This window comes from Podarcis gaigeae, assembly GCF_964106915.1.
Source record: "Podarcis gaigeae genome assembly, chromosome: 1".
NCBI classification, from domain to species: Eukaryota; Metazoa; Chordata; class Lepidosauria; order Squamata; family Lacertidae; genus Podarcis; species Podarcis gaigeae.
In genome coordinates this window covers 14,327,274-14,350,555 of record NC_139678.1, presented here as the reverse complement: position 1 = coordinate 14,350,555, position 23,282 = coordinate 14,327,274, and the positions used below count along the sequence as shown (strand labels likewise).

Sequence of the window (23,282 nt, the reverse complement as noted above, 5' to 3'; positions counted from 1 at the left end):
ATATTCTGAAAGAACTTTTTAAAAAACAATGCTTAATCAACTTGACAGTTAACTTTTAAGAGATTTCCTGGTTATTGGGGTTGCTTGCAAATGAGACATTGTGTATGGGCTTCATGTTTCCAGAAAAAAAACAACATGAAAACCAGGCTTCCTTTTATAGAACAATAAAGCTACTGTAACTTTATATATTTCTGATCACAGAAACCATCTCTGATTATTTAAGCTAGCTGCATTTTAAATAAAATGATTTTCTGATGTTGCCTACAAAATCACTTGCTTCAATCTCTTCGGTAAGTCTTGCTAGCTGAGAGTCTAGGACAAGAGAGTGAGCCTGGGCTCTCATTGCCATGGTGATTTTTTCTAATTTAGACTGCAACAACAACAAAAAGAAAGTAATTGTTGCATTTTGTCCACAAAATGAAGGATAGAAGGAGTGTGTGGATTTTACTGTATGAGGCACTGGATTAGCCTACTGGTGCTGAGCTGGGATATGTGTGTGGGGGTTTTTAACAGGCTCCTCCCCACTAGCCTTGCTCCTAACTATGAAACTGAACCATATTCAAGGTGCTTCTTCCCACTCTGTGACTTCTGCAGTCTAGAAAGCTGCTGCTGGCAGTGCAGGTTTGCTGGTGGGGAGCCCCGACTGTAGGGAGATTCAACATCAAATGTAAGAATCCAGAGTTTGATCCTATGTTCTGGTTGCATGGATACATTCCAAAACAAATCCAATTTGGTGGGCATTTTCCTAGTTGGAATATAAAGGATTTGTTTTATTTTTCTCCTCCATTTTAAAATATTATGTAATAAATTTATTGACTTTTTAGATGATGATATAAACAAGACATAACCAAATTTTAAAAGTTTTGAAACCCCTTCCTTAATTTATTTTGTTAAATATATAAATACTGTAAAATAAAGGTTCATGGTTAACCAAGTTTTCACCTGTGCAAAAGGAAGGCAAGGCAAGGATTCCAAGAAACCAATTAGTAACAACACTACTCCACTATATAGAAAGACCATGCCAGGGTGAGGTGTGTGATGGAGGCAGGAACATTCAGCTATCTAACAACCTCTGCTCATAACAGGAGTTAAGTTGCTTTGCAGAATAGGGACTATGAAGCCCATCTCTACCTCCACTCTGCTACACTTATTCTACAAAGTCAAACAACTTACAGAAACACTGCCTGGCTGCCTTGGCCTATCAAACCAGTCCCTTTCACCATGTCTATAGATAGGAGTATTTTATTTTATTTTATTTTATTTTAAATAGACAACTTATCTACTTTATGGAAGTTTAAGTTTTAGATAGCTGTGAACAATGAATTATATTCTCTGGAGTGGCACTTCCCTACCTCCAACAGCAGACAGAAAGGATGAATAATTATGGATCTAGTGTGGTGTGCATTTTAAAATTTATGCACGTCTTCATGAGTGCGTACTGATTCCTAACATATTAAACATTTTGTCAGCAAGATACAATTACATGTTGCTATGGACACATTAAGAAGCCTCAGAAGCCGATGCAGTGCTACAAAAATAGAAGATACTTGAAGTAGTTATAAAAGGTCCACAACAATTTATATATTCTCCACAGTTCTGCATGTCTGCCTGCTCATCTTCTCCAACTGAACTATGTATTGCAGGAAAACTGAGAGAAGGGACGATAATAGACTAGAGTTTGTGGAACATGCAATATCTAACTTGAGGGGGGTGGGACTGTTTATAGATACTTACATCCTGCCCTTGCAAATTCCATTTAAAAAATCATTCTATGATCCATTGAAGAAGAGGACCAGCAAGTGAATGATAAAATGCACTGTCCCCCACAGAACGAAAAGTCTACTGGAATAAAAAGGACTTAAACAAACAGCAAGGGATGGGGCCAACCATATTTTACAGGATATTCTAGGATCTGGGTGTGGCCACTGGGAAGGCTGTCTGTCTGTCTGTCTGTCTGTCTGTCGTGCATGCTTCCATGGCAGGCAAGACACAAAACACCATTTCTCCCTCAGATCCTAGGAAGGAGGCAGAAGTGTTAGCTAAGTTGTCCTGGACCTAAGTACTGCTTTACTGTTTCTCTTTAGGAAAGCTTCAGCACCTTAGTGCCAGCAGAAGTTAATTACACCAATCGCCACCTTTGGCAAAGATCTTTTTACATTCCTAGAACCCATTAAAAAATGTGTAAAATCTATATACTTAACATGGTTACATGTTACAGCTAAATGGAAGAGGGAAAGGAGACAGCAGAGGAACTTAAAGCTGGATCCTATGCGTGTCTATTCCAAAGTAAATCCCACTGCATTCAATGAGGCTTACTCCCAGGTCAGTATATGTAGGACTGCAGCATGAGGGGGAAGGAAAAGTGAAGCCACTTGCTCACTTCCCAGTCCATTTTATGGTCATATTTCCATATACATTTCCACTAGCCATTGTTTCTAAGTATGGAGCAGAATGCCCCCTTTCCCAGGCTAAAATAAAAGCCAACCTCTAAAGCAGGCATGTCCTAAGTCTGTTTCAGGGGCCTAATCCGGCCCTCCAGTCAATTTAATCCGGCCCCTGTGTCAGTATATGTCCTGGTGTAAAATCTAAAAAAAAGCTCAGCAACTTCAATACTGAAAAAAGCTCAACACCTTTGGCCAGCCCTCAAGCATGTTCACTCCATCAAATCTGGCCCTCTTTGAAAAAAAGTTTGAGCACCCCTGCTCTAAAGTTAGGCTTGGCTTAGTGCCAGCCCTCCGCAACACAGTCACCACTTCCTTTCACTATCCAAACTTATCAGGCAACAACAGGGAGGCTTAATTTTATTTTATTACTTATTTATTAAAATTTCTATACCACCTGTCATCCGAGGATTACAAGGCAATTTACAATACAAAAACACAAAAATATCTAACATAGTAACAAACAAAATCAGTAACGCCCCCCCCCCCAACCCTAGCCCATCAGTACTGCCACATTAGTTTCCAAGCCACAAGATCTATGGAACATGTGATCCTGCTGATGTTAAGATCCTTGCAAAGTTGCCAGGTGCCAGTGCAGAATCTTAGACACAAGATGTAGTTATCATAGATCCTAGGATGTCATGATCCATAAGAACTGTATCTTTTGCAGTACGTGCACCCAGTATGTGCCATAAGTGATGAAGGACCCATCCTAAACACAATGGGTCCTTTGCTTGGAATGGGGCTAAGTTTAAAATCTTATTTGAGACCCAAGTCAAATGGAGCCCTAATTAGCTAATCTAAGGATAACGTATTTCCAGTTAAACCCAAGCAAGTCTCCACACACAATTTGGGGGCACATTTCTCTACTTGGGATATAAAGATTCAGTTATATAAATCTATGAAAAGAGTAAAATGAATCACACACAAATGAGTAACAACAACACAAAACAATGAAATGACCTAAAGTATGTTTTCACAAGTGATGTAAAGTGTGTATTTCCCCTTGAAATGTAACGCTTGTGATTGTTAATAAAGCATTAAAAAAATGAAGGCAGCCATTTTAACATTGAAAGAGTATTCTAGGTAACGTAGGTTTTTTTATTCCATTTATAGACACAGGAAATACAAAAACTGTTCTGTCACTTATGAAAACAGCCTAAGGCATGACCTTCCAAATCAGTGCTACAAGGTTAAACTACGCAAGCCAACCTTTCCAATCTCACAACTATGCAGTCCTTGTTCACTGCAAGATGGTGCACTGCTTTTCCAACTTACAAATACGCCCCCGCCAGTGGCGTAGCGTGGGGGGTGCAGGGGGGGCCAGCCGCACCGGGCGCAATATCTGGGGGTTAGGGTTAGGGGGCGCAAATCCATGGGTTAGGGGGCGCAAATTACTTGCCTTGCCCCGGGTGCTGACAACCCACGCTACGCCACTGCCCCCCCCCAAGCCAAGCTAATACAGATCTCTTGAGTCTTTTCTGTCATTCGTACGGCAGCATGAAACAAATCAGAAGATTGGGAGACAGCTGCCAGGTCACTTATGAATTCTCCAGATAAGCACCAATTTCAGTACAACAAAGATCCCCTGCACCAGGAAATTGCATTTCTCCAAAAAACATTTATTCACAGATATTAATAATGTGACTAATGGCAGCAGTATCTTTTTATGAACAGTAGCAAAAGGATGAACTACCTCTACCATTTATACACCACTTGCTTATTAAAAAATCTCAAAGTGATTTACAAAAAGATAAAACAATAAAATTGAGAAAAATTCACAACTCTTCTTTAAAACATACACAAATTAAAATACTAAAACAGATTAAAATTACCTCAGCTTTCTAAGCATCTTGGTAGGCTTGTTGTCTATACAAGAATGTTTTCAGCAGGTGTCAAAAAGAGTACAGTGAAGGTGCCTGATTGATCTCAATAGGCAGGGAGTTCCAAAGTGCAGGTTCTGCCACACTCAACAATTGAGTTCTTACAAATGCAGAACGGGTATTATGTGGCACCTATAGTAGTACCAATTCTGCTGACTGAAGCGGTTGATCATTAGCAAAATGCTTTTGTTTACAGGGTACTATAAATAGGAGGAAGAAACATATACAGATATATGCTCAGGACAGCTGTTTCTCACAAACCTCTGGTGGTTATTATTATTATTATTATTATGAATATACTACAAACTAGGCAGTGGCGTAGCGTGGGTTGTCAGCACCCAGGGCAAGGCAAGTAATTTGCGCCCCCTAACGCATGGATTTGCACCCCCTAACCCGTGGATTTGTGCCCCCTAACCTGTGGATTTGCGCCCCCTAACCCTAACCCCCAGATGTTGCGCCCGGTGCAGCCGGCCCCCCCCCGCACCCCCCACGCTACGCCACTGAAGCTAGGGGGAACAAGAAAATAGGGTTGAAAGCAAATTCTAAAATTTGCTTTTGTTTAAAAGAATTCAAACACACATAATGTAAACATGCCAGCAAAACAACTTTCCAAAAAAGTGCATGTACAAAGACAGCATCATTGGACGGGTGCAAACCTCTACAGAGGAAAACAGTGTTTTTCACTTAAAAGCTCAGAATCACAAGATAATGTTCACTCCTATAAAAGAATGCTACAAAAAAACACACACACGATAATATAAGTTATGTTAACTAGCTCTCACCTTTTTTTTCATTATTTTGCCTATTTTTCCATTTCTCTGCTTCAGGCCGCTCCTCCCAAGTTGCCAAATGTTCTCTTTTGATGTGTTTAAGACGCTTTGTACAATCATTCTTAGAATGTTCCTCATGTGTAAAGCCACACAGAGAGATTTAAAAATGAACTTAAAAAGTGAAAGCTGGAATCTAAAACAGTTTCTGTGCAAAGGCTACAGTGCTACAATCTACTTAAATGGATATTCTGGTCTGGTCTGCAGCTATATGAATACAAGAGGTAGTGACGTGCCTAGATAAGACAGCCTAATGAAACAAGGCAGAGCACAGTTGTGACAGCAAGTAGATATGGTGGATTGAATTTCACCTAATTAGGTAACCTTACATGAGGAGCTCTCTTCATCAAATGTGTAGTTGTACTAACTGCTGCCTCTGTTTAAGCAGTGTCGCATTTTAAAAGATGGGCTAACTTGGAAGTGATTATTACATAAGTAGGGAAACTTAAATTTCCCCTCTTTAGAAATGCAGCATTTAGTCTGTTTACTACCTGCCATATAGAAGACAGTTCTCGCTACCAATTATATATACATATACTAAAATCAATAGATATCAACAGCAGTAATTATTTTCAGCAGCAATCATTATTGTGCAGCATGTGCAAATGTATCTCCATGATCAAACATGCTAACCTTTTGCAGTGACAAAGGAATAGCAACAGTGGTAAGCATTTATACAAGGGTCAGGAAATCTGTGACTCGGTGCACAAAGTAGCTCTCTTTCTTACTTCCAATTTCAAACAATGCCTCCCCTCCATCATCTGCACCCATTAAATGGTATCAGCTTGCATGACATCAACCCCATATAAATGACCTGCATCAAACTTTTTATGGAACATGGACAGAAGCTCCTAAATTAAGATCCAGCACTACAGGACTGTTATATACTGAAGAAAAAGTACCCCAGATCGCAGAATTCATGTCAGCAACTGGGAAAATTGTTGCTTACAACTACATAAAGCACATAATGTCTTTTGATATTTAATTGGCTAGATTTTCAAGATGTTAGGGGTTTTTCAACACAAAATATAAAAGTAATTACAGTTAATTTTTTGATTACTTTTGCTCAAGAGATTGAGACTGTGCCCACATTTCACATTAAACGATAAATCTTTAACTCGGGTTTAGCATGAATAAGCAACACACTGGCGCATGCTGCCCCCAAGTCCTCACTTTGCAACAAACCACAAGCCCTTCCTTGTTATATTGTGCACTCATGGTTTGTTTTTCCCTAAACAAACCACAACCAGGAAGGAGAAGAATATATATTGACTACCATTTGTGGTTAGGAGAGAAAAAACCCACAAGTCCAGGTTCAGACAACACAACAAACTAAGCCTTATAGTTTGTTTCTCTTGGTGTAGCATGGTCAGGAATGTGGGTAGGAGGAAAGCGGAGACTCTTGAGCATGCTGTGTGTTCACATTAAGCCAAAGTTAGATATTAGTTTAGAAAAATGTGGACCAAGTAATATCAAGTTCATTCCTTGATGCAAACATTGGTTACGAAGCCAGATAGCCATATTTGCCCAGCCTAGTATACTATTATTCATTTAGTACCATAAATGAAATAGGTGAAACAGCTCAATCCAAGGGCTAATTAGGAAAATAAACCATTTCTCCTTCTTAAGCAGCTTCAAGCAGGCTTTGAAAAATGTAACGATTTAGAAGCACTTTAATGTAGGGGTTTTTGTGGTGGGATAGGCTTGCAATGTCTATAGCTCTCACTCAAAAACCAGATCTACACTGAGGGTGGTGCTATAAAAACAGTACAAGACTGTAAATAATTAGTACAGTACATCTTTCATTTTACTTCATGTCAAGTTCTACTTATTTTATGCAAGCAATAAAGTTTTATTTTCCCACTCTTTCTTCACTTTGGGACATGAAATGCAAAGGCATTTAGTTAGGATGTAATCCTGTACACATTTTATATGGGAGTAAGTCCCAATGAATTCAATAGGACTTCTAGAAAAACATGTATAGGACTACTCTGTTAATGTACAGCTAAGATTAAGTTTTCAAAATAAGAACATTTTCATATGAAATTTAGAAAGCAGTTCTAGAAAGATACACTAATTGATCTGTTGATGGCTGAAAGATACAAAACCACAAAATGCTTCCTCTCACTTCCGAAAGTAGAACCACATGATACACTGAGGTCCAGCACCGAGGGCCTTCTGGCAGTTCCCTCACTGCGAGAAGCCAAGTTACAGGGAACCAGGCAGAGGGCCTTCTCAGTAGTGGCGCCCTCCCTGTGGAACGCCCTCCCACCAGATGTCAAAGAGAACAACAACTACCAGACTTTTAGAAGACATCTGAAGGCAGCCCTGTTTAGGGAAGCTTTTAATGTATGACAGTATTTTAATATTCTTTTGGAAGCCGCCCAGAGTGGCTGGGGAAGCCCAGCCAGATGGGCGGGGTATAAATAAAAAATTATTATTATTATTATTATTATTATTATTATTATTATTATACATACCAAAGGTAGCTGGCTTTATGCTAACTCAAACATATCCCCAAACATAGTCAAGACAACAGCTTTCTGCTCGAAATGGTAGCAAACAAGATGTGGTTCAAATACCCAAATCAGTTTTTTTTTTCCTTTTGCCTACTGACCCTAATCCAAATCTGGTCATACACAATGCAGCAAACAAAAAAACAAAAACAAAACCAGCACAAGAATGCAATTTTAATTTAAATGCACATCAGACTCTGCACTTGAATCAAACCAAAGGAGTATGGATAGACTGCATATCCTCACTTGAATGTGTGTCTAAGACTACAACCACACTTACCTAAAAGTAAGTTACACTGAAATCAGTGGTGCTTACTTCAAACTAGATAGATAGATAGAAAAGATTACACAGTTAATAAGTGCAGGATTTGCACCTATGGTTTCCAATCCAGTAAATTATACATGCACAAATACTTCGTATGCACACAGTTCTCTTTAACAAAGATGTGCATGCACTCACCACAGAGATTTCATCCCCTACTATAGTCTTTTTCTGCATCAAAGAATCTAAAATTGTACTTACAAAATAGCCATAAAATAAAAGGGCAAAGCAGATATATACAGGAGCAAATGAAGCTGCAAATCTTCTAAGTCATTCAGAGAAACATGTTGAGATGGATTTCATGGTTTATTTAAGCAATGGCTCAAGACACTTACACTAGTGCCTTCAACACAGCATGGCAGCAAATCATACTAAATGAAAAATGTTATTGGGTTTGAGTCCAAGCGCTAGTTATCACACTCATGGTTGAAACAGTCTATGGAATTGGAACTGAGGTCTGGTAACCATGGAGAAGGATATTTTAAACCTAATACTTTCATATATTGGTGCTACACCTCAAACTACGTTTAAGTAATTCACATACAGTAAATGTGCAGCATATAAATTCTAAATCTCCTTTTATTATTATTCTTAGATAATTAACCATAGGACACAATCACTAAAGGCTTATTTACACAAACAGGAATACTTGAAATTATTTCAGTGATTGTTAACTTAAGATTTTTACGGTGAATCAGCAATTGTTGCATGCCAGAATAAGAGATTTTCAACTATATATGCTTCCTGAATTTCATCCACCTTTACACACCTGAGGTCATGTTGCATACCTCGTCAGTTATGCAAACTAAGAAAAGACAAAAACTTCTATATATCACTACTTCAATGTCAACTCACTTAAGTCCTTGTGTAATCCCTTGATACTATAAGCAAATTATAGAGTGAAGCAAGATAAGGGTTTGCTATCTCAGGATAAATACATGTGAATGAGTCTCAAGTGCTCTGCTCAAGTAAAAGGGGAATTATGGTCAAAAAGGGTCATGGGATCAAACAGGAGCTTGTGATTTTGCATGCTGATGTCCATTACTATTGGCCACTGAAGCCTACACAGTGGAAAGCTATGGGGCAGTACTATTCCCTTCAGGCTCCTGTATCGCTCCACCCCTTAGATAGTCCATTGATTTGACTCATGACCACCTAGCTATAAATGCTTCCAGATTATGACAGGACTTTATCTGGACAACAATTTAGGCTTTCCTATCTGGCTTGTTACTCTTTCTTGCATTTGGCTCCAGCCTGTTTGCATCATGCTTCCTTTCCCACTGATATCTTGTCTAACTACCTAGTTTGGACAACCCCTTTTTGTGCAATGCGCTGAAGCTCAGATCAAAGGCTCTTTGCCTAACAATGCCAACTCCAGAACCTGGACATAATCAAGTTTAGTTCTATATTGGCTCTCTACACCAGGCTTCCTCAAACTCGGCCGTTCAGATGTTTTTGGCCTACAACTCCCATGATCCCTAGCTAGCAGGACCAGTGGTCAGGGATGATGGAAATTGTAGTCTCAAAACATCTGGAGGGCCAAGTTTGAGGAAGCCTGCTATACACCCATGATAGAAGGGACCCCTAATTAAAGTTATGAACAGGTGCCTTAATTAAGCCAAAGATTCATGCATTTGTAATTACACCCATCATTAGCCATTTCCAGTTTGTGCACCTACTTTTGCCTTCTGACAGCTAATTAGTCACTTCCACTCTTACTCCAAAAATGTATTATATAATTTTATTGTTTAAGTTTCTTTTTTACCCATATATGGTGAAAAGCAGGGTATAATTTTTAATGAATAAATAATCTAGCTCCCCTTATGCTCTCATGAGATGGGGACACAATGGAGCTGCATCTTATTTTATTGGTGCATTCATGTTTCTTTCAGAACCTTGAAGTAAATTGTAGAACTGAATAGGTAACTCCCATTACTTTATTCTGAAGTGCTTAACTAACTGGACAGCTAAGAAACTTTGGCTTAGTCTTGCTACCTTTGAAACAGCTCATGAAATATTTCTTTATAGGCAACTAAGGTATGTCTGGCTGCACAAGCAAAACACTTTACCTTTATTTCTTATAGACAGACAGTTATGCTGCAATGGCTGAATATATCACAAAAAGATTCCTAAGACTGTGTAACTCCATGTATGACTCGTGGAACGCATTGCTGCTAACCCATTCCATTTTTCCTGGAAGAAGACTGAAAATGTATTAAAATGCCACTGCATATGTGAAAAAATATGCCTCATATGCACATGCAAGTGTCTATTTTCTCCCCCTCCTCTTGGACCTGCCAATTTCCCCCTGGTAGTGTCCCCACTACTATACTCATGTGACAAGCACAGGGTTAGACAAGCACATGGGTTAGGAAATGAAATGTAGTGTTTCCCTTGAAATGTTTAGTTCCACTCTAGTTTCCATTAGTTATCATTAATATCAGTGCTGACCCACGCTTAACTGTGGTTAAAGATGGTAAGGGGCAGGTATTCGGGAAGGAGGCCTGCTTCCAATCTACTAACAAGGCTTAAGACGTAGGTAGTAGTACATCTTCACTGGCCCCATCTCACTCTCTGCCTCATGAATACAGGTCTCTGTCTTGCTTCATGTGTTAACTCTCTTCCAATACTTTCGTATTTTTATTATGTAATAAATTAATATCCAAGCTTTTAGAAAACTTCTCAAAGGCAGCAAAAATAGTATAATACAGTATAAAACAAACTTAACAATACATAAAATATTCTAAACCCACAGAAAAATCAGTACCTTTCTTTAAAAAAAAAATTAAAAAGTAAGCTGCCACATACAACTACAAATGGCAAAAAAGGGTTAAATTATTTGAAAGCCCCAAAATAGAAGCATTACATGCTGTCTTGTATCTCGAAATAATAATCCAATTATGCCTACAACACTCCTCCTTGGATCCTCTTTAAGATAGTTATAAATTGCAGACTTGAGGAGCAACTATACCACTCCCAACTTACACACACTGTTTAATATTGTGTCTGACAAAGAGCTCTGCAGAACTTGAAAGCTGGCTTATTATTTTTTGCCATTTTAGTTGGTCCTAATAAAAGTGTCACCCTGCTGTAGATTTAGGCTTACTAGGTATTTGCAAAATTACAACCCCAGACTCTTGGATACCTGAATCCATGTTTTGGTAGGACAAAATACATAGTATACTGCCTAATAGGCAATACTGCCCCAAAGCATAAATCAATTACCATCCACAGAATATGGCTGAAAAAAATATGTCAGGCCTCTTGAAGGAATACTCATTCACACCTTCCCTTAGCAATTACTTTTATTGTCCTGCCACTCTTACAGTCAAAGGGGTCATTTTGAAAAAGTAATAGCTCAGCAATATTACTTATCTTACTGCCACTGTTTCTAACATTTTTGTATATTGTAATTCTTTTTGTCAACCCCCTCAGTTCAAAAAGCACGGTCTCTGACTAACATGTTTGTGACTTTTATTTTTACCAGTCTTGTAATTCTCCCCCCACCCCCAACCCTCTCAGTTCAAAAGGAAGTTAGTGCATTGCTTTCTATTACGGGTGTGTGTTCAATTTGAAACCCATTATATTAATGCCTTCCAAATCTTCTCTAGCTTGTGAACATTCTTGTTAAAATTTGGACCTCAAAACTAAAGACTGTTTTCAAGGACACCCCCTAGAACCAAGTAGGTTAGAATAATAGAATTTTAGGGTTTCCCAAGAGTTGGGTAGAATAGCAATGCAAACTTAATCCAAAATAGTATTGCTTCTGCTTTCTACTCAACATATGGAAAAATGGCTGAGACTGTCAATAGAAATTTTATTTTAACAACAAAAAACGATTTCCAAAAGTTTCCCACGAACACCACCATATTATATTGGAAAGGCCAAAAGAATTACATTTAGTGCTCTGAAATTCAACAGGTACTGTTATAGCAAGACCATAAAAAGAGCCCTGCTAGTTCATCTAGCCCAGCATCCTGTTCCCACAGAAGCCATGCAGAAGCCTTTGGGAAATTATTCACAAGCAGGACATGAATGCAACAGTGCTTGCCCACTTATGCTCCCTAGCAACTGGTAGTAAACAAACTTACTGCAGTGATCACATGATCAAGTCCTTGATATGTTTTGCCTACAGTTGCAAAATTCTATTTTGATTTAAGATACTGTAATATCAAATTCAAGACAGTATATTGGACAACATGGCACCACCTCAATGGTTCCATATTGTTTAGGATCTTATAATAATAATAATAATTTATTATTTATACCCCGCCCATCTGGCTGAGTTTCCCCAGCCACTCTGGGTGGCTCCCAATCGAGTATTAAAAACAATGCAGCATTAAACATTAAAAACTTCCCTAAACAGGGCTGCCTTCAGATGTCTTTTAAAGATAAGATAGCTGCTTATTTCCTTCACATCTGAAGGGAGGGCATTCCACAGGGCGGGCGCCACTACCGAAAAGGTCCTCTGCATGATTCCCTGTAACCTCACTTCTCGCAATGAGGGAACCGCCAGAAGGCCCTCGGCGCTGGATCTCAGTGTCCAGACTAAACAATGGGGGTGGAGATGCTCCTTTAGGTATACAGGTTCTTGCCCTAAAATAAGCTGATGCTACCTTAGAGGGTCTTTCCTACACATAAGAGGAGAAGCAATGAGACAGAGGAGTGAGGAGTGATGGATTGTGAAGGGGAAATGAGCAAAAACAGAGATAATAAAACGGAATGGGGAAGGAAGGGACTGTGGATTTGTGTATTCTATACAGAGTTCCAACAGCTCTCCTTTGTCACAATCTAGCATGACAAAAATGTAATGTTGGGGCATGATGAACACAGAGAAGTGTTTTAAAAATACATGTATATGCATAGATAAAAAAACAATTATCTACTCTATTAAGATGCCTATCAACATAACCAGTGGGGTACATGTGCAATCCGGAGTCTTTTGGAGAATAGTGCCAAAGGTGCTGGTTTCCCCAACACCAGTTCTTTGTTTTTCTATAATAGGAACAAACCCTTTATTTTCTCCATTTAAGCAAATTCACCGTCCTACTGGATGCAAACTAGTATTGCCCCTCTCCTGACAACTCCAGTGTTTGTGCCCAGAGGCAGGTCTTCCCCACTCAGCAGTGTCTCCAATTGCAGACTCTTCAGTTCCTCCCACAAGTCTACTGATCACAACCCCACCCTACATCAGCATAACTCCACCTTCTAGATTCCATTCTTGGCATGCTGCTAGAGTAGCAATTGACCATTATATTTCATCTACCATATATGCTAAAAAAAAAAATCAATAAAGCACAACTACAAGGACCTCACCAATATAGTTCTGATCAATTTTACCAATATCACTTCAAAACAGTATTCTACAAAATTACATTTATCTCTTTGGGTTTATCCATACATTGTTTTTTTAGAGCTCCAATGCTTTCCAACATGGCCACAGTCACAGCATAGATGAGAAAGGACTGGGACAGAATTGGACTTTTGATTTAACTGAGCTCCCTGCTTCTGAAAATCTCATACCCATCACAGCTCCTGTTAAGGTTTTAATTTCATTAAACATTTTTATTACATTTATATACCACCTTTATCTTCCAAGTGAGCTTTAGCTTCCAAGGTGGTGTACATGGTCTCCTCCTCTCCATTTCATCCACACAACAGCCCTATGAGGTAGATTAGGCTAAGAGATGGTGACTGGTCCAAGGTCACCCAGTGAGCTTCATGGCTGAGTGGGAATTTGAACCTGGTCTCCTACACCATAGTCCATCACTCAAACCATTACACCACATTGGCTCTCAAACATCACAGTTCTGCTCCTGCCAGGCTCTTTCAGTTTCTTGTCCTACTCAATGTGAATCCTCCAGTCTTAAAGTCTGTAAGGGCAAGGAACTGGGAAAATGCTGCAATTGAGGGTGGTGGACTAAGATAGAGAAAGCTACAGCTGGCTAGACTGCTGGTAGTAAACCAGCTTTGAAAGCAAAAGCTGCTCCACCACACTGAAATGAGTCTGTGGGTCTGTGATGCAATAGTAGGAGAAGGGAGATACTCTGTACAGTTCAACCCTTTAATCCTCCTACCCCACCCAGTAATGCAGCAATGCAAATGTCTATGTGGTACAACACAACTTTGAGGGGGCTCCTAAGTGCATATGTGTATTACCCCTAACAACTGCAATACCCAATGATACTGGCCTTTTTATTACAGAACATAAATGTACGCACTTAATAAAGCTTTGCCACCGTGGCTTGAGTAGGATTAAATTATTTTAAGTGGTTTGTGGATAGCTGCCATAGGCTCAAAGCTGCTGTGGTCAATTCAAAGTAACTCTGCTTGTACTGAGCTCCTCATTCACAAAGCGAGGTATCAGACAATTGGACATACTTCTGTATATATGCAATTTATGCTGAAGCCAAGAACAGGAACATCCTGGTACTGAAGGTCAGGACTCAGAGTCACTATAAGTATTTTACTCTTTCCATGCATAATCTTCTGCATTATGACAGATACAAAATCAAACAAAAATCAAGAAAATCACTTTACTACTTCATACCATGGAAGGAAAACAAATCCTGTTTCATTTATTTATTTAATTTACTTAATATTCCACTCTTCCTCCCAATGGACCCCAGGGTGGTATCTAGTACTGTACTTAGATTGAACAAAATGTAACTGGAAATGCAGTAATTGTATGAAGTATCAGATTTACAGAGGGATCATTGTTACTAAAATGTTTCTGAAAGGTACATGAAGTAACATTTAAAAGTCATTGCTGTTACTGCAGTCTCATATGACAAAAAAAGAATATTTAATATAAGAATAAAATAAATACAAAATATAGGCATTAATTAATCACTAGCTTAAAACAAAAAGCAAAATAATAACTGAAACACTGTTTTAAGAGTTATGCATTAAAATACATGCTATCCAGAGACAGAAAATGCAAGCCATGTTTCAGGTTGCATGCTATGCTTGTAAAACTGACTGTGCCTGTTTTACAGCTCCCTCCTAACAACATATACAATCATCTCAAATTCATAAGCTACAGCCTTGACAAAGGCTATTACATGAGCATACTAGAAGAACTACACACACTATCATGGTTTACATCTCATGGGATGAAATCCCCAGAACACCGATACTGGAATATGGCGAGTAAGTCATGGGAGATACTCTTCCAAAGGAACTGGTTAATGGACTGCAGCTAAAGTCAGTAAGATTACATGCATGTATATGTGTTCCACTTCAGAGGCCTAGATCATAACCAAATCCATTCATTCCAGTGACTCTATTTTTGCCAATTTTAACAGACTGTTTTTTTTAAGATTTCCAACAAAGGGGAGAGAATGTGTATTTGTCTTACAATGTATGACAAAAGGGGCATTTTAAGCCACACATTACCACTGCAACAGACAAACCCCCTTTATACTACTTCCTGTGTTCTTCTCAGCATGAAGAAATAATAATAATAAATCCTAATTCATTGCTTACTCTTTCTTATTTTCCCATACCCAAGCATTATCTCACTTCCATATAGTTAAGGGTGGGAATCCCTGCAGTATTTAGTTTTAGGAGGGTGAATTATTTTGGAATTTCCGATTTAGATTTCCTCCAAGTTTCCTTTTCTTTAAACGCTGGGGAGCAATTGAGGCAAAATACGGTAATCTTCCGAACCCAACAAATGAATAATTCACTAATCAACATTAAGAACTAGCTATAAATAAACCACATATTAATATGAAGCATTTCCCCAAGGAATCGAAATAAATTTACAACAAAGCGGGCCATCAGAGAAACAACCATTTTAAAATGAAATACCCTGCCAATGCAATAAAAAGCCAAAGCAGCAAAGCAAGCCTATATTCACTGGTGCCGAGATAAGCAGCGGAAAACGCAAGCAGCAGCTATAGATGCATATCCCGGGGGGGGGGGGGGGGCTTGCAGATCGCACATTTTTAATAAAGAAATAGCAGTGATGCAAAGAAGGGTTAACAGGGAACTCCGCAGCCCGGCCTTATGCATCTTTCCTTGGAAATAATCAAACCCGACTGTATTCGGTGGGGCTTTACTCAAAAGCAAGCGGGCACGAAAACTAAGGCGCAGGTATTCCGAGTCCCAGTGGATCTTACACACAAGTGCGCATCGGATTGCAGCCCGTTCGTGCGCCCGGCCTCTTTTTATTCCCTTCTATCTCCATCTACCTCCAGGTGCTTCTGCGGTGCCCATTGAGAGGCAGCAGGGGCTGACACAAAACAATGCCCGACCCATAAGGCATTAGGAAGCAAACACACCTCGCAGTTCTTTCGCCTGGATTACGTTCCCCTTCCTCCTCCACCAACAACAATGACAGCGTCAATCAACCCACAAAAGGGCGACCAAAAAAAAACAAATCAACCTTCCTGTCGTTATTTTAAACAGCGCCGGCCCCACAACCCAGTGCTAGCCTTAATCATCACGGATTAGGCTTTTTCGTTTCCCCCTTTACGGCTTAAATCCTCCTCTCAGCCTGGCTCCGATCGCGAAAAGAGGGGTTGCCAGGATCCCTCCCTGCCGTGCGTTTTGTACCGTTTCCTGGGACAGCCGAGGGAGGAAGGGAGCCGTTCCTGAGATCTCCCCGCTCGGGATCGAAGGAAAGGCGAGGAGGCGGGAGCGCATGAGGTGGTTTTTTCCTTTTACTCGAGAGCCGCCTGCCTTTGGCCGCCCTTTCCGCCGGGACAGACAGACGGGAGGATTATCCCGCCCGAGAGAGGGAGAGAAGCCCGCCCGCCTCCCTCACAGCCCCGCCGCCGCCGCTCACCGGCATCATCTCCGGCGCCGCCGCTGAGGCCCGAGCCGAGACTCCGCTCTGAGGGAAAGGGGCGAAGCGGGCGCGCGGCGGTGGGGAGGCGCGGACGAGGCCTGCTGCCGGCTGCGCTGCCCACCCGAGCCGGACGGAGGGCCAGCCTTCTTCGGGGAGGGCTCCTTTTCTCCTCAGTCGTCGCAGCGGCGGCGGCTTCCCTTCCCGTCGCCGTCGGAATCCAAGCCGCGGCCTCCTCCGCGTCTGCCGCCGCCGCTGTTGCCGCCGCCTCTTTTTCTCCTCAGGTTTTTTTTTCCCCTCCCCCTCCCCCTCCTCCCTCAGTCTCCACACTCACACATACAGAATTCCGGTCCTGCTCCGCCCCGGGAAGGGTTAATGGCGGCGGATCCCCATTGGCCGAGGCGGGAGCGAAAAGGGGGCGGGGCTGGCCGTGGTGCGGCGCGGCGCAGGACGGCGGGCGGGGGAGAGGAGGAAGAAGGGAAAGAATGCGAGCGGGGCGGGCGCGCGCCTGCCTGCCTGCCTGGATTTGGTGCTCCACGTGACTCGGGGGGGGGAGCAAATGCAAGGGATCGGGGTTCCCCCCCCCTCCAATTTGTTCCTCACCGTCGCTTTCTAGCCCCACCCCGCCGGGCGCACTCACCTGTTAGGGCCTCTTGCTGGCAGCTGGGCAGTAAGAAGAAGCCCTGCTTTGTGAACAGTGTTTTCCAGATTGCAATTAATATGGGGATTAGCTAATTATTCTACGTGATTTGTGTTGTGTTTGTGACAATCTAGGGCGTTCGGTCTTGTTAATGTTGTTGATTGCATAGGAATCAACTCCTAGGGGCCCACATCTAATAATAGAGCTCTCCCCCAAGTCAATGGGCATTGCCATTCAGATTCACTGTGCATGTCACGCATAGCTGTCAACGTTTCCCTTTTTTTAAGGGAAATCCCCTTATTCCGAATAGGATTCCTCGCAAGAAAAGGGAAAAGTTGACAGCTATGGTGTCACGTCATGTGGTCGATTTTGCACCCTTGGTAATCCGCTTTGGCATTCGTTTGAATGAAAAGCGGCGCATGCGTATAATAAATCGAATCAATCCAACATGGGGCCCATTAGCCCAGCACACCACATGGGCCCAAACAGCTGTCTAGGGGAAAGGCAGGATTCAATCGCAAGGGCAGATCTCCCGTGTTTTGCGGCAACTGGTATTCGGAAGCATTTCTGTGGTGAGCAGAGCATAGCCATTGGGGCCATTGATAGCCTTCTTCTCCATGTTGAATTTTTGGGGAGTTGGTGCATTTGTTTTCCCTGGTGGAATGTGTTGTTTTAGTTAAGTGGCTTTGCGTGGGTAGAGAGACATCTTTCTACTCCCCTCTCTCCCAGTTTGTGGATGTTGCAATAAAACTTCTAGCACATTCAGAAACCTAAGCAGGGTCCAGCACAGGTTCCCTTGCTTCACATCCTCCCTGAATGTTTTTGCCTGCCTGCAATGTGTCCTTGAACTCTGCTCATGCCTCTTGCTTGCCTGCAAGGATAAAAGGGCGTGTTATGTGTGTAGAATTTAGTCCACTGCACAAAGGTAGTGTTTACATATATTGCTGCAGCCACTTTTGCCTCTGGCCATGCCTCCCCACCCCCTGCATGTTACCCAGAAGGGGAAAAGTTTTCCCACCCCTACCACTCACTTCAATGCCTCCTGTTTTAGATAAATCATAGCCCCTTGCAACTCAAAAAATAAGGCCAGTCACCTCTACCCTTCCGTTCTGCCTTCAACTGTTCTGCCTTTTGAATTGGGCCAGATCTGCCCATGTAAGGATAGTCAAAGCCTGAAATCCGGTAGAGAAAATTTATCCACATACATTTATGATTTGGGATTGCTTCTTCTGTGCTTCCTGCAAATCAGTAGCTTCATGATCTATCTAGAATCCTAAAACGCCGCACGCATACACGCACGGACACACAAAAACCACTCGGCTCAATGGGTCTCGCTCTTGTTTTGACTTCATTTAGGATTCTTGTATGGAAGTAAACCCCATTGAGATCTGCAGGGCTTTATTCTGAATAAACATAATTAGAATCAGATACATACTTCCTCTGCAATTCTTCCTTATTTCTCCCAACCCTGATATATCAAAGGCTTGTCTGTGTTTCCGCTGTGGTTTCCTCCTTCCGTTGCATAGCATAATTTGCTTATTTTCATAGACCTTGATTTTGGCAGTGGTTGATAGAAAGCCTAAACTTTAGAAGTGGATTATGCGGTGGTGCAGGAAACCGCATATGAGCAGCTGAGTGATAGAGCCCAAGCTGGCTGGGAGTTTGGCAGCATATGAAACCTTTGAGGAGCCCTCATAATGCTCAAGGACATTTTTTAAAACGTTGTTTAGGGAGGGGGATTTTTTGTGTCCCACATTGCAGATTACACCTTATTCTTTAGGAGAAAGAAATCTGTTTCTGGTTGTGTATAGAATGAACTAGAACACATGCCCCAAAGTAGAAGAGGTCCAGGGGCCAAATCTAAGCCTGAACATGCCTCATACAGTGGTACCTCGGGATGCGAACACGATCTGTTCTGGAGCCCTGTTTGCATCCTGAACAGAATGTAAGACGCGACGGCATGTCTGCACGTGCGTGGGTTGCGTTTTGCCACTTCCGCGCATGCGCGTGACGTCATTTTGAGCATCTGCGCGAGCGGTGAAACCCAGAAGTAACACACTCCGTTACTTCCGGGTTGCCTGGAGCGCAACCCGAAAGCGCCCAACCTGAAGCACATTCAACCCGAGGTATGACTGTATTTGCTGCAGAAAAGATCATTTATCTAAGGACCCTCTCAGACAATATTATTGTTATATTGTCAGCTTTCTCCCAAGCTGCAACAAACAAAGGCTCTTTAACCCGTCTGCTGTGATGTGAGCAGCGAGAGAGGAGTTGATAGAGCCCTTTGGCCCTTCTTATGATATGGCGTGGCTTATTTGCATACCACTTTTTGGACCCAATGCCACTTTGGGTCACTTCAGATGCTCACTCATAAGCCAAGATACAGGAAAACTGAACTGTCAGGCCCACCTGCATTGGGCCCTCCCTCCGGTGGTCTTCTCCCACTGTGTGACATCACACACACACACACACACTGGGCTCCCCCAAAGTTAGGGGGAACCTGGGTTGTGTGCTCACAGGTGTGGCCCAAAGGAAAGCAGAGAAATACTTGTCGTAACAGCTGGGTTGCAGGAGTTACTGGAAGGAGGTGTACAAGGCACCATCCAACTGTCTTAGGGACTCCACTCCGGATTTGTGTAGGGTTTACTCCTGAGTCTTTTCTTCTCTCCAAGATATCCTTCAAGGCAGTGGAGGTTTAGGATCAGAGTTTTCCTTCTCCTCGATGGGCTACCATCCCAGGTTGACAAGCCTCATCTGCCCCTCGCACATGCAGGAGCCACCTTTTCGACCGACCCACTATTGGCCTCATCCACTTAATCCACCGAAGCCTATCTTCACCTGCAGGGAAGTCCCTCACTCACTGAAGGTTTGAGACCCACTGGCTACCCTCACCTGGTTTAGCTGGCAAGTCGAAGCCATTTCCCAGGGTGTGGCATGCTGACACCTCCTCATTATTACTATTTATAATGGCTAAGCAGTGCTCAAAATATTTTAGTGGGTGGGGAAATATCTTCCTTGTGCTGGCTGTCTCCTGCTGCTTTTCCTAGTGAAATAGAGCGTGGTTAAAAATATATTTTTAAAACACACATTTTCCTTGAGCTTTCTCTCTTATTCTGCTTTTCCTGGCGAGCTAGAGAATGGTGGTTTAAAAATAGGGTTGCTGGAGCAAAGAAATTCTTCCTTTTCCTCCTCACCCCCGCCTTATTCCCTATGGGCAGCAGACAAAAGCCATTTTTGCAAAGGGCTCTCCCAGCGCTGTCAGGCTCTTGCGCTGACTCGAGGCATGCAAGGAATGCTGAGAGCGGAGACCACGCCCCTTTCCCCGGGTTTCCTGTCGCCGCGTTTCCCCGCGCTACGAAAAGCAGCAAGGAGGGCCCACGGCCAGCCCTTCCGCCCGGCGCTCCCTGAAGGCGAGGTTATTGGGAGGTGGCGAGAATGCCGTGCAGGCTGCCCGGAGGACAATATAAAAAAAGCAAAGCAAAAGCTTTTATAGGGATTAAGTACGCGGCGTTAACCTAATGTTGGTCTTTAACACGGGGGAAGGTGGGAAGTGGTTGTCGGTATCCTTTTTTTTTTTACAGAGGGGGGCTTTTGATTCACAAACACTGAATTGCAAAAAAAAAAAAAAAGATTTGAAAATAAAACAAGGCTTCTTTAGGGAAGTTTTTATTGTCTGATGTTTTATTGTATTTTTAATATTTTGTTGGAAGCTGCCCACAGTGGCTGGAGAAACATGGGCGGGGTAATAATAATAATAATAATAATAATAATAATAATAATATTGTTTCATATTTTAAATAATAATAACCAATCTGAAATGTTTTTCTGTGACAATAAGCAGACATCCTGCAGGGTAACTTTAAATGGATTGATAGCTCAGTTGGTAAAAGCATGGCACTGATAACACCAAGGTTGCCGGTTTGATCCCCATATGGGACAGCTGCATATTTCAGGGGGTTGGACTAGATGATCCTCAGGGTCCCTTCCAACTCTACAATTCTGTGGTTCTGTGACACACTTAGACTGTGTACACACCATACATTTAAAGCAAGTGGCTTCTCTCAGAGAATCCCAGGAACTGTAGTTTTCACCCCTCAACATAGGAGCCAACTCCTAGGGACCCAGTAAAATACTGTATCTGAGGAGACTGGTCCCTCCAAAGTTGATGGGCATTGCCATTCAAACACTGTGTCTTGTGATCGGTTTTGTGGGGTCAAACTTACCTGCTCCCCCATATTTTATTCAAGTTGGCACCCCTGCCCCTCGCAGAACTACAGTTCCCAACACAATTCACAAACTGCAGTTCCCAAGATTCTTTGGAGGAAAGAATGTGCTGGAAACATACATTGTTCCATTTTCATGCTGCATGTATCTTCCAGCAGTTTTAATCACTTCCTTGCATTGCTGGAGTTTTAAGAGGTAAAGCTTTTCCCAACATAGAATCACAAAATTGCAGAATTGGAAGGCACCCCAAGAGTCATCTAGTCCAACTCCCTGCAATGCAGGAATCTCAACTAAAGCATCCATGACGGATGGCCACCCAACCTCTACTTCAAAACCTGCAATGAAGGAGAGTCCACAACCTCCCAAGGGCGTCCATTCCACTGTCAAGCAACCCTTGCTGTCAGAAAGTTCTTCCTGATGTTTCGTCAGGATCCTCTTTCTTGTAACTTGAAGCCTTTGCTTTGTGTCCTACCCTCCAGAGGAGCAGAAAACAAGCTTGCTCCATCTTCCATGTGACAGCCCTTGAGATATTTTTTTCCAAGAACTTGCATTTATTTACATGCACAAAAAAGCAACCCAATATTATATTCAGAGCATCTCCTTCCCCCCACAGAAAAATAAGGGTGCTGGGCTTTCCACAGGAACATATCCCACCCCCACCCCTCACCCGCAAGGCTTGCTTCTCAAAGCTCCATTGACATTAACCAGCTCATGTCTCCTCTTCGCTCAGCAACATGTTAGGTATCCCTTTAGTTATGGGAAACTCATGCCCAGTTTCTGGGCATTTCAGCACACCTTCCACCACTTCCACCTCCATCAGCACATGATGGACTTTTCGAAGGAAATCCTCATTGCTCTCAAAGTCAGGGATGGGCTCAGGGGACAGATCTGATCGGTGACCCAAACTCTCCGCTGCCTCTACCAAAGCTGCTCGTTCCACTTTGGGTACCATTTACGCTGTGAGCTCCAGGTTGAAATCTATGTTCACCTTCACTTCTGTGTCCTGGATACGAAGGGGGAATCCTCCACCAGGCCTCACTCCTCGCACGTGGGAGGGGAACATGTTGTGCGTCAGGAACTTCATGTTTTCAGGACAGTGGCCACCAAAGCAAGCGAAGGTAACATGTCAGCCCTTGAGATATTTGAACTACCTTAGGTGAGGTGCCAATGACAAACCTAGACACCATCTTAAAAAGCAGAGACATCAACTTGCCAACAAAGGTCCATATAGTTAAAGCTATGGTTTTCCCAGTAGTGATGTATGGAAGTGAGAGCTGGACCATAAAGAAGGCTGAATCGCCAAATTGATGCTTTTGAATTATGGTGTTGGAGGAGACTCTTGAGAGTCCCATGGACTGCAAGAACACCAAACCTATCCATTCTGAAGGAAATCAGCCCTGAGTGCTCACTGGAAGGACAGATCATGAAGCTGAGGCTCCAATACTTTGGCCACCTCATGAGAAGAGAAGACTCCCTGGAAAAGACTCTGATGTTGGGAAAGATGGAGGGCACAAGGAGAAGGGGACGACAGAGGACAAGATGGTTGGACAGTGTTCTCAAAGCTACCAGCATGAGTTTAACCAAACTGCGGGAGGCAGTGGAAGACAGGAGTGCCTGGCGTGCTCTGGTCCAGGG

The 23,282-nt window shown here is 42.3% G+C and overlaps 1 protein-coding gene and 1 pseudogene across 19 annotated transcripts in view; both read right to left on the bottom strand.

Moving 5' to 3' along the window:
* PPP1R13B (protein phosphatase 1 regulatory subunit 13B) overlaps positions 1 to 17,238 on the bottom strand; it is a 64,487-nt gene extending 47,249 nt beyond the window's left edge. For 4 of the 18 annotated variants that reach the window (XM_083731721.1, XM_083731707.1, XM_083731724.1 and 1 more), the window contains exon 1: positions 16,784 to 17,238. In XM_083731721.1, coding sequence (XP_083587847.1) covers positions 16,784 to 16,792 — 9 coding nt within the window. In that variant the 5' untranslated portion in view covers positions 16,793 to 17,238. Of the gene's footprint in view, positions 1 to 5,106; positions 5,501 to 16,381 lie in introns of those variants that run through there. The other 14 variants (XM_083731722.1, XM_083731708.1, XM_083731713.1 and 11 more) reach the window with 12 other exon arrangements.
* A 4,939-nt stretch (positions 17,239 to 22,177) lies between these two features.
* LOC310825113 (multifunctional methyltransferase subunit TRM112-like protein pseudogene) lies at positions 22,178 to 22,834 on the bottom strand (annotated as a pseudogene). Its single transcript has one exon. The product of its transcript is annotated as a multifunctional methyltransferase subunit TRM112-like protein pseudogene (transcript).
* Between the last annotated feature and the right edge of the window lie 448 nt (positions 22,835 to 23,282).